The sequence below is a fragment of the Schistocerca serialis genome, chromosome 5, assembly GCF_023864345.2.
Source record: "Schistocerca serialis cubense isolate TAMUIC-IGC-003099 chromosome 5, iqSchSeri2.2, whole genome shotgun sequence".
Lineage (NCBI taxonomy): Eukaryota > Metazoa > Arthropoda > Insecta > Orthoptera > Acrididae > Schistocerca > Schistocerca serialis.
This window is the reverse complement of record NC_064642.1, coordinates 298,962,498-298,977,741: the sequence shown is the minus strand read 5'-3', so window position 1 is coordinate 298,977,741 and position 15,244 is coordinate 298,962,498. Positions and strand designations below refer to the sequence as shown.

The 15,244-nt window shown below is 45.9% G+C and overlaps 1 protein-coding gene and 1 non-coding gene across 2 annotated transcripts in view; one reads left to right on the top strand and one right to left on the bottom strand.

Moving 5' to 3' along the window:
• Nucleotides 1-1,082: 1,082 nt before the first annotated feature.
• Nucleotides 1,083-1,156, bottom strand: Trnat-ugu (transfer RNA threonine (anticodon UGU)). The gene has a single exon. It is a non-coding gene; the product is annotated as a tRNA-Thr (tRNA).
• Nucleotides 1,157-7,972: 6,816 nt separating this feature from the next.
• Nucleotides 7,973-15,244, top strand: part of LOC126481583 (UDP-glycosyltransferase UGT5-like) — a 38,569-nt gene continuing 31,297 nt past the window's right edge. Inside the window, exons 1-2 of the mRNA XM_050105442.1 lie at nt 7,973-8,044; nt 9,081-9,896. Coding sequence (XP_049961399.1) covers nt 9,081-9,896 — 816 coding nt within the window. The 5' untranslated portion in view covers nt 7,973-8,044. The remainder of the gene's footprint in view (nt 8,045-9,080; nt 9,897-15,244) is intronic.

Here is a 15,244-nt window from a genome sequence, read left to right as displayed (position 1 = left end):
AACTTACTACACTTTGTCTCCTCAATGATGGTTTCCCTACACACTTCAGTGCCGCTCATGGCACCTTTACTTACATCAATCTCACGATCTCCTGCCCTGCATCATCCCATGATAATCTTTTAACAGTGGCCACTGTCCGGTGATTCTATCATTCCCCAAATTTGACATCCTGCAGGGGCCAAGTGGCCTTTATGTATTTCAGCTGTGCACTTAAACCTCTCTCTCTCTCTCTCTCTCTCTCTCTCTCTCTCTCTCTCTCTCGAATTCCATTGATGCGGTCGTGCAAAACGTCTCTGCCACTATTACTCATGCTGCTGGCACTCCTGCCCCCTATCCACTAGTCCCCCTCGTCATAGACTGGTACCATGGAGGACCAAGGATATAGCAGTCGCCGTCTAAGACTGCTGACAGGAACTGCAGGGATGTAAACGACACCCATCACAGACCAACTTCACGGCTCCATGCTTAGGCTCATAGAAACTAATGCTAGGAGCGCTATGTCTCCTCCCTGACGACGAATGCCTCTTCATCGCAGGTTTTGTCCGAGCTCTGTAGCCTTCTAGGCCACCAGCGACTGTAGACTGTCGAGGGTCTTAACTTCCTAATGCTCTGTGCACTGATCGACCAGCTTGCAGCACACCTTGTAGCACATTTAGCGATGGCATTGGCGTCCTCTTCATATCCCATTACCATTCTCTGGCACACACGGAGTTGCACATACCCACTCTTTCAGCTATCATCACGTTGAATCCTGTAATTAAGCCTTCTGTGAATGGGAATTCTTGCAGGCTCTTACCTCTTCATGGGACACAGCCCCAGGCCTGGACTCCGTCCACAACCAGATGATCAAACACTGGACATTACTGAGAGGCAACATCTCTTCAGGGTCTTCAACCACGATTTGCCCCCCAGGGGGTCCACAAATCTTTTGTGGGTACATGCGTAGCGAGCACGGGACCCCGAGCTAACAGTTACTGTTGATGACCGTGCAGCTTTTCCCTGGAATAAATGATGACTAATTGACAACCTCAGCTGCCGACAGGTGTTGTTGATATACCTCGGTGTGGACAGCTGAAAATGTGTGCCCCGACCGGGACTCGAACCCGGGATCTCCTGCTTACATGGCAGACGCTCTATCCATCTGAGCCACCGAGGACACGATGAATAGCTCGACTGCAGGGACTTATCCCTCGCACGCTTCCAAACTCTTAGTGCAGTAGCTGATATAAGCCAAATGGTTGTTGATGGGTCTCTCAAGTTCTGGAAGGGACAGCTGTAGTTGACAATGACACAACTGAAGATGTGATCCTTTCAAGTAATATCGATGACACTGGCTTCTAGGAAGAGGGCAATGAAATTGCTGACGGTGAAACGTTATTCCATAGTCACGAACTTCAGCCTTCATTTTGTGGTGAGCCAATCAGAAGATTGGCCCAAGAAAAAGGCAGAGAACATAAGGTTGTAGTGAAAAACAGGGAGTTGTTGGAAAAAAGACTAGCTTTATACGTAAAAATGCGTTTAATACGAGAGCAATATAATCAAAAATATTTTTAGTTGAGACAGAGAAATAATGAAAGAAGAGAATTACCTCAAAATGGAAGTTACAAGTTCAGGAACGAAATGGAGCAAATTCCAGTACTTCAGGCAAAGCGCACGGGAAATTTAGGTTTTTGTTAATGAGAGTATGTTTTATACAGGTAAAACATTTTATTTGCTTGATTCTTTTTCGAATGGTGGAATGTTCCTTCTTGTCATTCGACCTTATATTTATTATTTCAGCAACAATACATGAAATTTTTCTAATTACCAAGGTCTAATATTAATTTGTAAGAACAGTATTATAAAAGTAGATACCTTGTTTTTCTTGAAAAATAAACAAAACATCTTTATTGTACAACTTTGTGTACTGAAGTAAAAAATAAAATGAAAATGTGAATCCCTAATGGAAAAAGAAAGGATAACGAAAACAGAACGTAACTATAGAATTATACATAAATAAAATGGTCACATTTCACCGCAGTAGTGAAGATCCAGTCAATCATTTATTCATTCGAGAAGGAAAGGTCTTTATACTAGTTTGTCATTTTACTAGCGACTTAGATTATTTTCATTAAAAGTATAATAGACCTAACAGCTTGGCCTGCAGCATATGCTTCTGGCTGAAATGCATAATGGTCGATGTCATTCACCTCCACAATATCAGGGTGAAACATATCTCTAACTTTTATTACAAAGTTGTGCAGAACTGCACGAGCCGCAATAACATTCCCACAATGGTTTTGTTTATCTCGCATTGTTTTAGTGAGAATCTGGAAACGTTTCTTGCGGAAACCGAATTTACTCTTTTACGCATCTGGTAGCAATAAGGGCTTTATTGCAACGTCTTACGTGGGATCGAAACATAGGAGTCGTAAGATGTTCAGAGGGATCGTATCCACTATTTCTAACAGGAACACACATTACCCATTCAAATTTTGCAACAACTCTACTATAGTCCCAAATGAGTGCATCATGGGTCGAATTCGGCCAACGGGAAACAACGTTCAAACTGTTTATATTGGCGTCACAGATGATTTTTCCATTGATATGAAATTTTTCCGGTTTCTGTAGAACTCTGGTTGTGCTCGAAAAGGACACAGTCCACATCTGTGGCCTCTGAAATTCGGGATTCCACCAGTTAGATAGTATTCTCTTTTGTTCTGTGACATACGAGTAATACATCGATTCTATAGCATGGACACATACAGTGGCTTCAACGCATCTAAACTGTTTAATACACTATTAAAAGCTCGTCCAGCAGTAGTGCGATGGATGTTATCTTCTGTGCTATGACTTGATTAATACCGGTGCGAAATATTCGCAGTCCACAAGGAAGTTGAAGCCTGGAACACAAAGCACGGTGCCTGTCAGAACTACTGCAGTAACAGGTAAAGCACACGAAGCACTGACTACTTTTTTTAGTCATTAGTCTTGTTCCGGCGTAACATCAAGCGCCGGCATGTCGGCCCAAAACGTAATAGCAGAGAACGCTGTGAGAAGACGACAACCGATAGTACGCTGACTAGGACCGCACCACGACGGGAGTGGCCTCTTTGCGAAGAGAATATAAGCGCCGCTCCAGCGAGCGTCGATTGTACTAGAAGATGGAACGAGTCGTCATCCTAACTGTTTAGCTGACACTCGTGCCTTGTATCACTTACTTGAATGGAAATTGTATATCGAAGGACATTATTTGCAGGTCGCCAATTGCTTGTGACTTTTCATTATGAAAAGGACAAGTCAGTGCAATTACTGTAATAAACTCCATTAATATAATGTGCTTGTATGTTGTACAGCTATGCGAGAAAACCGCTTCTTAGACGCTCTATATTAAACGAATGGGCAGGATGCCACAAGTTTTCTGACTGATTTGATGCGGCCTGCCACGAATTTCTCTTTTGTGCCAACCTCTTCATCTCAGAGCAGCACTCCGCCTGCAAGTCCAGGGGTTAGAATAGGCCCGAGGTATTAGTGCCTGTCATAAGAGGCTACTAAAAGGAGTCTCTCACGTTTGTCTATATACGATGGTCCCCTGTAGGGTTTGGCATCCATTATTAAAAATTTTCCCGAAGAGCGAACCAATTGGGGAAGGGCGCCTCACATGGTACATAGTGTCCATCATGCACTGACACCACATGCATCCTTCGTCGATGTGGATCTACACTTCTGCTCATTCTCCAACTGTTGGGTGAGGACACCCTCCTGGGTTTTTTATTCCTCCACCCTCTGTGCAGTACTGCTTTCTGCACTGTCGATGATAACGGACTTATTAGCTCGTTTGCGCCTGATATTCAGCATGGTAGCCAGTCCGTTGTGGTGGGACCGCTATGTACCCTGTTGGTTGTAGCCCCCTGACCACACAGGAATCCATGTGCTGATGCCTGCGCCGTTAACTCCCCACGCATGACAAGTAGATGCCAGTCACCCAGGGGCATTGGGACTCCTGGCAATGGCAATCCTGCTAGGTGGCCTTTGCTGTGGCTTGGTGGCGCTATGGGCACGGCCCCTGGTCGGAGTGGGTGGCATCAAGGTGGATGACACGAATGAAGCTTAGTCAATCATCTCTTGCTGGTTTAAGAGCTCAATTCGTCACACAGGAATACAACCCCAAATCGTTCCCCTCCCTGGCCACACCATGGGAGGAACGTTACGCTAAGGATGGCAGCGGATCTTATTCGCCCCAGTACCTTGTATGTTAGAGAGCTGATGGGACTTTTCATGACGATGAAGGTCAGTTTTTTGTTGAACATTTAGAGGACAAGTTTGGGGAGGTGGAGGGAATGTCCAAAATGAGATCAGGGTCAGTCTTGATCAAAACAGCGTACTCTGTCCATTCACGGACGTTACTCGCTTCTGGCAAGCTGGGGATGTTTCTGAAACCATCATACCAATAAAAGCTCAAATATGGTCCAGGGTATCATATTTCACAGGGACTTTCTTTTGCAGTCTGACGATAAGCTGCGCGCCAATTTAGAGCGGCGAGGTGTACATTTCGTCCGGCGTGTCCACTGGGGTCCAAGGGATAATCAGGTTGCCACCCCGGTGCCATCATCTTGGCATTCGAGGGTGATACATTGCCAACAAGGTCAAGGTGATGGTCTACCACTGTGATGTAAAGCCCTATATCTCCCGTCCGATGTGATGCATTAAGTGCTGGAAGTTCGACCGTATGTCTTCCTGCTCTACTTCCAGTGTCACATGTCGAGACTGCAGATAGTCATCACATCCCAACACATGTGCCCCACCTCCCAGCTCTGTTATCTGCGGAAAGCACCATTCGCCTTGCTCCCCAGAGGGCAGGATTCTCCAGAAAGAAAGGAAAATCATTGAGTACAAGACCCTGGACCGACTGACCTACACTGAGGCTAAGAGAAAATTTGAGCGCCTGCATGTTTTACATAGGACATTGTCTTACGCGCCGCTAAAACAATTCTGGCACCATCAGCTCCGCCAACCCAGGTCACCCCTCAGAGCTGGAAGACTACACCTGCCCTCTTGATGGTGGGGGGCATTTCCTTCACTGTTGCTACCACACCATCTACTTCTGGAGCAACATCCCCTCTCTCCCCCAACCATCGAGGACGCCTGTCCCCACTTCTAAGCCGGAGAAGCGTAAGTCTTCTTCGGCTTCTCTCGCTAGGAGGGGGTCCCTTGGGTCACACCCTTCCCAGGTTTCTGCTAATGGGAAAGAAGACACCTACCAGTGGCTAAAGAGCTCAAAAGCAGTTGGTCATAGGCCTTCATGCTCATCCTCAGTCCCAGAGACTGAGCCAGTGAAGTCCTCCCAACCAGGGAAACTCAAGGAGCAGCAAGAGAAATCAAAAACGAAGACCGCTAAGACCAAGGAAATTGCAGTGGCATCCACACCACCGCTAGCTACAAGCTCTGCGTCTGAGGATGGGGTGGAGATTCTGATGCCCGTTGAGGACCTAGCTCTGAAAGACAGGAGTGAGCACAACCCCTATGAAGTGCAGGAGCTGCCGTTACGCCCAGCTGAGGCCAGCTGGAATGTTGGTTCAAATTTTAGTTCAGGGTTCTCCAGTTGGATCATCGTAATTTTTTGGTAGTGGGGACTTCCTGCATGTGTGTACATGGAAGTCTACTGCATTTTCTGAAACATACTGGAGATTTTCTGCCTCTGTCTCCATGACAAAGGAGAAATATACTTCATTGGTGAACCATGAAAAATTCTTTAAGAGTAGGAAATCAAGCTTTTTCCATTAAATTATTATTGGTTGGAACTCAAGAGTTGTACTGCAGTTGGCCAATGAGATTCTAACACTGGCAGCATCAGCCAAATTTTGGTAGAGGAAAGTTAGACCATTTCTCCAGTGCATTCGTCGCTGTGTGGTCGTCACACAGCTGGAGGGACATCACTTTAGAAGATACTCACTCTTGGTCATTGTAGAGAGCGTTATGACAATATCGTCTCCTACTTGCTGTAGAAAGGAGGCTGTCCTGAACTTAGGATTAACAGCCACCACTAAAGCCCTCTTCCACCCTCACACACCTTCGGACTGGTAAGCATGGGACGTCTTTGCATCGACGAAGGTGAGGCATTCGTGAAGCCAGTTAATTTGCATCATGGTTTTGTTTTGCTGAACTGATTTGCGCAGCCAGGTAGTTGCATCCTCCATGCACTTATGCGAGAGTATTTGTGGTTGTTCATGCTTCTCTGGGACCTGTCTTGGACTGATTAACCTTTCTTGCGATCATTGGTCTAATTCGTGACACAGCTTTATATAATTTTCATGTATCCACCCACCTGTGGCATTGCTCTTTGCAGTACCTTGTCTCGATATTAATTGCTTGTATTCTTGATTCAGTGGATAAAACGAATTTGATGTCTCTTGGCAAAAAACAGGCTGACTTTGATATCGGTTTTAGTCCAACTGAGTCTAGTTGTTGACAAATGCAAATGTGGAAATAACATTTTTTGCTTCAGTACGAAGTTCCAACTATTTTCTTAACAAGCATTTTAAGCTGTAAGTTAGATTAGCTGTAATGTCGATGTGCCTTTCTTAATGTTATAGAACAGATCTTCGCCATGTTGGTTTCATTAGCATGTAGTATAGAGATCAAGCAAAGGTCATCGCCAAACCTGAAAGTGTTGTCAGTAGTGCAAATAAGTGAGCCATGTGTATTTTGATAAATAATAAGATTAAGATGCGGAAAGACTTCGTTTGATGTTCCACTGTGCCTTGCAAAGTGTGGTACAGATTGAGCTTTAGTGAAGTGCTGCTTTAACTTAAAAGTTTTATCAATAGCGCTGTTATGAAAGACATGTGCATTTTTTAAAAACCTTGTAAAGCACATAAAACGGCAGTGCCACGTGTGTTCTGTACTTGAAATCATTACATGTTTTGCCAAATAATTTGTTTAATGCAGAGATCATACTCTCGAGATACCAAAATTTCATCTGTGTAGAAACTTTTCCATTTTCTTAGACTGTGTTGTATGTTCACATTTCGGTTGGGAGATACACTAGCTAGCTAATTATGGAAAGGTAGGAGAGTAGTCTCTAAATTTCTTAGAAAGCCTTGGCACCATCGTTCTGATTGCTAAAGGTTGCGATCTTCCTTCAAAGTTTGCTTCTGCACGTAGCCTCATTTAGGCCTAAGAATAAAGTATCAACTGTCTGCTCAGGGTATTTTTAGCCGCATGTTGTGTACTGTTACAGAAATTAATCAGTACACAGAGATAAATATTTGTTGACGAGGCCATATTGTATTTGACATTATTTTGAGGTATAAAACAGATGAAATTTACAGGTAACGCAGAAGTTTAGGTGCTTACGTAGGTTTCACGTTGGAAGCACTGTTATACTCAGTACATATTACATATTCTTTTGAAGCTATATTCCCACATGTGATGTGACAGGCATATTTTTGTGTTTTTTAGGTATAATACAGGTTGCTCAGATACTTTGACGTGGAATCCTCTTGGGTTGTGACATCAGAAGGGGAAGGGAGGGGATGGGGCTGTTACAAAGTACATCTGGGCTAATTCACTCATCTCGGAATTTTATAAAGTCCTACCACTACCATCTGGGATTTTTTAATTTCCCATTAGCGCTATGTTGAATTTTTCAGCGAATGCAGCACCTAGTGTATTAAGATGTCAGCAAACCCATACGACATTAATCTTGTAATATTTGAGACCAATTTAGAGCTACTAGCATTCTTGTTTACCAAGCCATTCAAAAATACTTCATAAATATTTACCTTAATAAAACTATTGACTAGATTTTCGCTAGTTCGTCTCCATTAGGTCTAGATCATAAGCCCCCCTACATGGAAGGCAAAATATGTGTGGTACATTTTGACAGTATTACGCTTTTGAATTACTGCATGTGCGTCCACTAAGTGCTACAGTGGTCTAAATTTTGCACTCTCTTTTTAGCAATTTTCTACAGGTACAAAGCATGCATAAAGCGATGGAAGTCTAGAAACACTAGAAAACGGCAGATGCTAGACAACTGTAGCAACCAGCGGACATCTGTGCAGTAAGTAATGAATATAACATAGCTAAAAAATTTATGTAACAGCATTTCATTTCCTTTCATATAGGGAGAAACTTTCTCAAGATAATGAACATCATGGCAACTCAACAAAATAGCTCTAATCTGGTTAATGGTCTTGGTAATTGACTATGTAACTTTTTCCAGAATGAGATTTTCACTCTGCAGCGAAGTGTGCGCTGATATGAAACTTCCTAGCAGATTAAAACTGTATGCCGGACCGAGACTCTAACTCGGGACCTTTGCCTTTCGCGGCCAAAGCCATGTCTCCGCAATATCCTTTCTTCCAGGAGTGCTACTTCTGTAAGGTTCGCAGCCGAGCTTCTGTGAAGTTTGGAAGGTGGGAGACATGATACTGGCAGAAATAAAGCTGTGAGGACGGGGCGTGAGTGGTGCTTGGGTAGCTCAGATAGTAGAGCACTTGCCAGCGAAAGGCAAAGGATCCGAGTTCGAGTCTCGGTCCTGCACATAGTTTTAATTTGCTAGGAAGTTTTATGTAACTGTTGATAAGCAGAAGAGGCCAGAGATGATTCTCAGATCTATGACTAAAGTAACGAGCGATATTGTCGAATACCATTTCTGGAGTTGTGTGGGCCAACACCTTCCTTAAAGTTAACGAGCGGTGTGGCAGCTGTTAGCACGTAGCACTCACATTCGGAGGACACTGGTTCGAATCTGTGTCTGGCCGTCAAGGTTTATGTTTCCTGTGATTTCCCAAAATCACTACAGACAAATGCCAGAATGGTTCCTTTGAAAGAGCATGTTCGATTTTGTTTCCTGTCCTTGAAACAGTCTGAGTTCGTATTCCATCTCTAATGACTTAAATGTCGACATGAAGTAAAACTCCAACGTTCCTTTCTTCTTTCCTTCCAGTTCTTGGAAAGATATGAATTAGTGGATAGCGGAATCATTATTTTGAGCAAATTGCAATTAGGAATATCCTTCAGCACTAGTTAAATTTTTACCGATGATTTTTTTGTCAAACATGTTCTTAATATAGCCATCGATTTTTCTCTTGCAGATGCACACTTTCCAGGTGGTTCTAATGGTAGTACTGGCTGGAGAATCGAATGCAGCTCGTATTCTGGGTCTGTTCGATTATCCGGGAAAAAGTCACTTCGTAATGTTCGAGGAGGTGATGAAGGCGCTCGCTGCCAGGGGCCACGAGGTGTTTGTCTACAGCCACTTCCCTCAAGCTAAGCCCGTACCAAACTACACAGACATCAGCCTGGTCGGTTCTATGCCTTCCGTGGTGAATGGAATTCCAGTGGACGATAGGTTTGGTAGAGATGATCCTTCGGTAACATTTAAATTACTCAAGAGCCTCACAGTGAGCGCATGTGATACGCTGCTGCAGTTCCCCGCAATGCAACAACTAATGAAGTCAAATGAAAAATACGACCTCATCTTCACCGAGCCATTCACGACTGACTGTATGCTGCCCTTCGTGTACAAATTTCAGGCACGCAACATTGCACTCATTTCTTCTGTCATTATGCCATGGAATCTAGATCGCTTTGGTTTACCTGAAAATCCGTCTTATTTGCCTCACATGTTTCTACAGAGCAGTGACCACATGAGCTTCTTTGAGCGTCTGAGGAACACGTGGTATGTAACCTACAGCAAGTTATTCTTTTACGAGTATATAAACAAACCTACAAATACGGTCGTCAGGAAGTACTTCGGCGACTCTCTCCCTTCTTTAGAGGAAATCGCTGAAAATACTAGTATGCTATTCGTAAATTCAAATCCAACTCTGAATCCTCCGCGGCCATTTGTACCAGCTGTTGTGGAGGTCGGCGGAATACACATCAAGCCTGCGCAGAAGCTCCCAAAGGTAAGTGCTTCAGCTTATTGTAAGTAGTCGTAAGTTAAACCTGGTGTAAGAAAGCACCCACTAAGCAGCCCCAGCGATTGGTCATCGGGAGCAGTACACATGTACCAGGCGTTCTAACGCCACGTTCAAAGTTTCCTTTCATAAATTATTTTCATTGGATTTGTACTCGGTTTGGTTGGTTGTAACTTTGCTGTTGTTCAGATTGGGGCGACTTTGTGCATTTCCAACTGCGAGAGAAACCAAATCTGTCCGAGAAAATAAAACAAGAATTTGGTCCTGTTGTATAACATCTCTAGTAACATGTACAAACTGATTAAATCCTGAACTTAAAATTAATCGCTTCCATTCAAAAACGAGGTCCCTCAGCGTTAATTATCTGCCTAATAATTCTTTTGACGAAATGGCCCCAATGTATTGATAATTTTAGTAGCAAACTGATCCAGAAATGAAAATACATTACCTCGAATTGGAGTGCTGAGAAACGAGGTGCTTTCTACTATGTGCGCCAGCTGCGAATTTCTTGCTGAGAGTTTAGTACAATGCTCCAGATAACAAACTATTTTATACCCATCATTGAGACACGCTTCAAATAAAATTGACTTGGACCGAGGATGTGGACATTACTCTTAGGTGAAATATTCCTTTAACAAACTGTTTTTTAAACTATCTCGTGTATTATTAATTGTATGAAATTCAGGTTACAACACTCATTAACATTGACAAAGGGCAACATTGATATCAAACTCTTGCTATCACAAATGTTTGACAAATCACTGATAAACATGAAAAATATCTTAGTGAAAATTACTGTCTTTAATTAAGAATCTTAACGTCCCTGATACGGATGTGTGTCAACAATGATTCTAACTACTCGCGACTGCAGTGCCAATAAAAGACATGTTAGCTACATTTCCCTTCATACTCTTTCCATTCTAAATCACTAATCAAATCCTTCATCTCTGTTTCACTTGGCTGTACGTCTACATTGCCACGAGTCCTCTGCTCGGCGTTTCTCACTACTACACTTACGATAGAACTCCTGCTCTCCACGCTGCTAAGCAGCGATAACAAAACACAATCTTCCAGCGACACAGCTACTTTGATCAAAGGCTACGAGCGAATAATACGCGATTCAAAGTTGTCGCTTAGCGTCTGAGACATCCAAAGTATGTAAAACTTCCAGAAATGCAAATAACAAACTCCCAATAGACCTGTTTCAACAGGAAGTAGACCCTACTTAAGGATGTTATTTCGTTGTTACTATAGCGTGAATTACGCAGATACAAGCTCAAGTAACTACTCTTCCCTGTTTTCGCCAATCACCGCGTAAAATGTTACACCGATAGAAATCTTGTTTCAAATCTCACTAGACGGTAGATTCTTGCTTTATTAGTCGTGCTGTTGCAGTCGTTCGTATGCACTGCAAAACTTCAAAAAGTTGCTTGTATTCTGTAGTGAAACGCAAGTGCAAAAAAGTTCAAAAGTAGTGAGAAATGTGGAGAATGTCTTACACACATGCTAAGGAAAAATCCTCTACCGATGGGGCAAACATCAGAAGTGAGTTTGCTGGAATCTGCTCTGAATGTATTAGGTGTGCGGAAAGAGAAACAGACTAACTGCAACTTATCTACTTTTCGCAAGACAAGAGAAGTCGTGTTTTAAGAAAATGATTTCTTGGAAAGTGCTAAAAGGCTGAAGGAGACCCCTACCGTAATACCCGGAGGCGACTACTCAGCAGGGTGTGATTTGCGTTCCGCGGGGAGCAATCCAAAGCGCAATGTTAGCTCCCATGTTAGAATTAAGATGGAAAGTGAATTATTAACTGAATATGCCCTGAATGTTTACATGTAGTTAGATGAAACTGACAAGTGTCTATAGCTTCAAATATTTGAATTCCGCAGCGCTAATGTCTGAGATCCACCATTGGATATTCAGTAAGGGAAGCCATGATCCCAACGTTCTTCTAAGAATAGTTGTCTCGCAAGTAGCCTGACAGTGGCCTGTGGAAATGAGATTTTGAGGTGCCTGGCCAAGGGGCAGTGCCTGCGCTCAACAATCTCCTTGAAGTAGCTTGATATTTCTCCGCTATGGCGCTCAATAATCCAGATCTCCCTGCTCCTGTCACCATTGTTACACTACTCATCCATCACTGTTGGCCAGATTGAGGCTGGTGTAATCTGTAAATACACTGGTCACCCGAGCGACGCAAACACTTGTCCCTAGTAGTAAAATAGCAGTGGACGTCGATGCAAGCACTTGCATCCCGCCAGTCCAGTCTCCAGCAGTGCTGTAGTGTCGGGTCGGCAATGTGGAGAAGTTGTACAGTCACTAACAGTCGTTTGTACAACGCATTGTACTCACGCCGTCATCACATTGCGTGAGCAGGCTACACTCATCGCTATGTATGACCCCCCCTGCGGGTTCGGGGGTTAGAATAGGCCCACGGTATTCCTGCCTGTCGTAAGAGGCGACTAAAAGGAGTCTCAAACGTTTCGGCCTTATGTGATGGTCCTCTCTCGGGTTTGACCTCCATCTATCTAAATTATTCCGAAGAGCGAGCCATTTGGGGAAGGGCACCTTACATGGTGCACTGTATCCTTCGTGCAATTAGACCTATAGCCGTCTTTCTCGTCGTTGCAATGGTGTCCCGCTCGTTTTCGATCTCTTGGGCGATTACCACGCTGCACTCTGCAGTGTTTCTTTTAACTGTGACGACGACCTTGGCCATTTTTGCACCTAAGATCCAGCACGGTAGCCAGTCCGTTGTGGTGGGGTCGCCATGTACCCTCTTGGTTGTAGCCCCCTGACAACACAGGGATCGCTCTACTGATGCCTGCGCCGTTCACTCCCCACGTATGCCCAGGAGTAGATGCCCATCTCCCTGGGGCATCGGGACTCCCGGCAATGGCCATCCTGCCAGGTGGCCTTTGCTGTGGCTGGGTGGCGCCCGTGGGGAGGGCCCTTGGTCGGAGTAGGTGGCATCAGGGCGGATGACCCGCAATGAAGCGTGGTACATCATCTCTTGCTGGCGGCCAGCCGTCAGCAGTCTCTAAGCGTTCCAAAGCTCAATTCAAGGCTAATGTGTATGACCCCAAATCGTTCCCCTCCCTGGCCACACCATGGGAGGTACGAAGGGCTATGAATGAGAGCGAAAGATACTCGCCCAGGTATCTCGTCTGTACCAGAGCTGACGGGGAATCTTTTATGTCCGTGAAGCCTCAGTTCTTTGTAGAGCATTTAGAGGACAAGTTTGGGGAGGTGGAGGGCTTGTCCAAGATGCGGTCCGGATCGGTGTTGATCAAAACGGCATCCTCCGCCCAGTCGCGGGCCTTGCTCGCTTGTACTAAGCTGGGGGATGTCTCTGTCACTATCACGCCCCATAAGAGTCTGAACATGGTCCACGGCATTATCTTTCACAGGGATCTGCTTTTACAGTCCGACGACGAGCTGCGCGCCAACTTGGAGCGCCGAGGTGTCCATTTCGTCCGGCGCGTCCACCGGGGTCCGAGGGATCGTAAAGTTGCCACCGGTGCCTTCATCTTGGCCTTCGAGGGTGACACGTTACCTGAGAAGGTCAAGGTGATGGTGTACTGTTGTGATGTGAAGCCGTATATCCCTCCCCCGATGCGGTGCTTCAAGTGTTGGAAGTTCGGCCACATGTCTTCACGCTGTGTGTCCGACCTCATCTGTCACGATTGCGGTCGACCTTCCCATCCTGATCATCCCTGTGCGCCGCCTCCAATCTGTGTGAACTGTGGTGCGCACCATCCGCCTTGCTCGCCAGACTGTCCGATTCTGCAGAAGGAGCGGAAGATCATGGAAATAAAGACTCTCGACCACCTGACGTACACTGAGGCGAAGCGGAAATATGATCGGCTTCATCCGGTGCGCATGACAACTTCTTATGCCACAACTGTCACTCCTTCTACAATTCCCTCCGCTCCAGGCAGTTCTCTGAGTCGAAGTCCCACACCTGCCCCCTTGATGGTGGGGGGCACTAAACCTCCTGTTGCTCCTGCTCCATCTACTTCAGGAGCAACACCCCCCCAACCATCGGGGACATCAGTCCCCCCTTCCCAGCCGGAGAAGCGTAAGACTTCTTCGGCTACTCTCGTAAGGAAGGGGTCCCTTGGGGACCTCCCTTCCCAAGTTCCGTCCGGTACAAAGGCCGACAGCCGCAAGTGGCTTAAACAACCGCCGGTCCATGGTCGTAGGGACACACGGTCGTCGTCTGTCCCTGAGACCGACCCAGTTGCGCCCTCCCGGTCTGCGCCACCAAAGGCGAAGCGCGAGAAGCAGCAGAAGAAGAAACTCCCCAAGGCTACCGACATTGCGGTGGCACCCATTCCACCGCTTCCTACAAGCTCTGCGTCTGAGCATGAGGTGGAGATTCTGGCGTCCGCTGAGGACATGGATCTCGCCAGTCCCTCGGATGCAGTAGATGGCTGTTGTCCAGGTGGTGACTCCGTAGCAGCAGGGGCCCCGGAGGCGTAATCTGCCTCCCCAGTCCCTTCACGCCTTTCCCATCCATGGCTAATAACATCCTCCAGTGGAACTGCAGCGGTTTCTTCCACCATCTAGCTGAGCTCCGCCATCTTATCAGCCTTCATCCTTTCCTTTGCATTGCTCTGCAGGAAACTTGGTTTCCAGCAATGCGAACCCCCGCCCTCCGTGGCTATCGGGGTTATTTTAAGAACCGGGCAGCTTATGCAAGGGTGTCTGGTGGCGTCTGCATATATGTCCTGAACTCTCTTCACAGCGAGTTTGTGCCTCTACAAACAGCTTTAGAGGCTGTCGCTGTTCGGGTGTGGACGCCCCAGGCCATTACCGTCTGCAGTATTTACCTTCCACCTGATGGTACTGTCGCGCAGCATGTCCTGGCTGCTCTGATAGCACAACTGCCGCCACCTTTTTTGCTGCTGGGCGATTTCAATGCCCACAACCCTCTATGGGGTGGGACTGTCTCCGATGATCGTGGTCGGGCCGTGGAGCATGTGTTGGCTGAGCTCGACCTTAGCCTCTTAAACACTGGTGCTCCCACGCATTTCAGTGTGGCCCATGGCTCGTTCTCGGCCATCGATCTCTCTATTTGCAGCCCTGGACTTGTCCCATCCCTCCACTGGAGGGTGCATCCTGACCTGTGTGGTAGTGACCATTTTCCCATCTATTTGTCACTGCCACAGTGTCATTCTTCTGGGCGCTTGCCCCGCTGGGCTCTCCACAGGGCTGACTGGCCAGCTTTTACTTCCGCTGTAACCATTGCGTCTCCCCCACAGGGTGACATTGACGAGGTGGTCTGTGTTTTAACCACGTCCATCATTTCAGCGGCCGAGGCTACCATCCCCCGT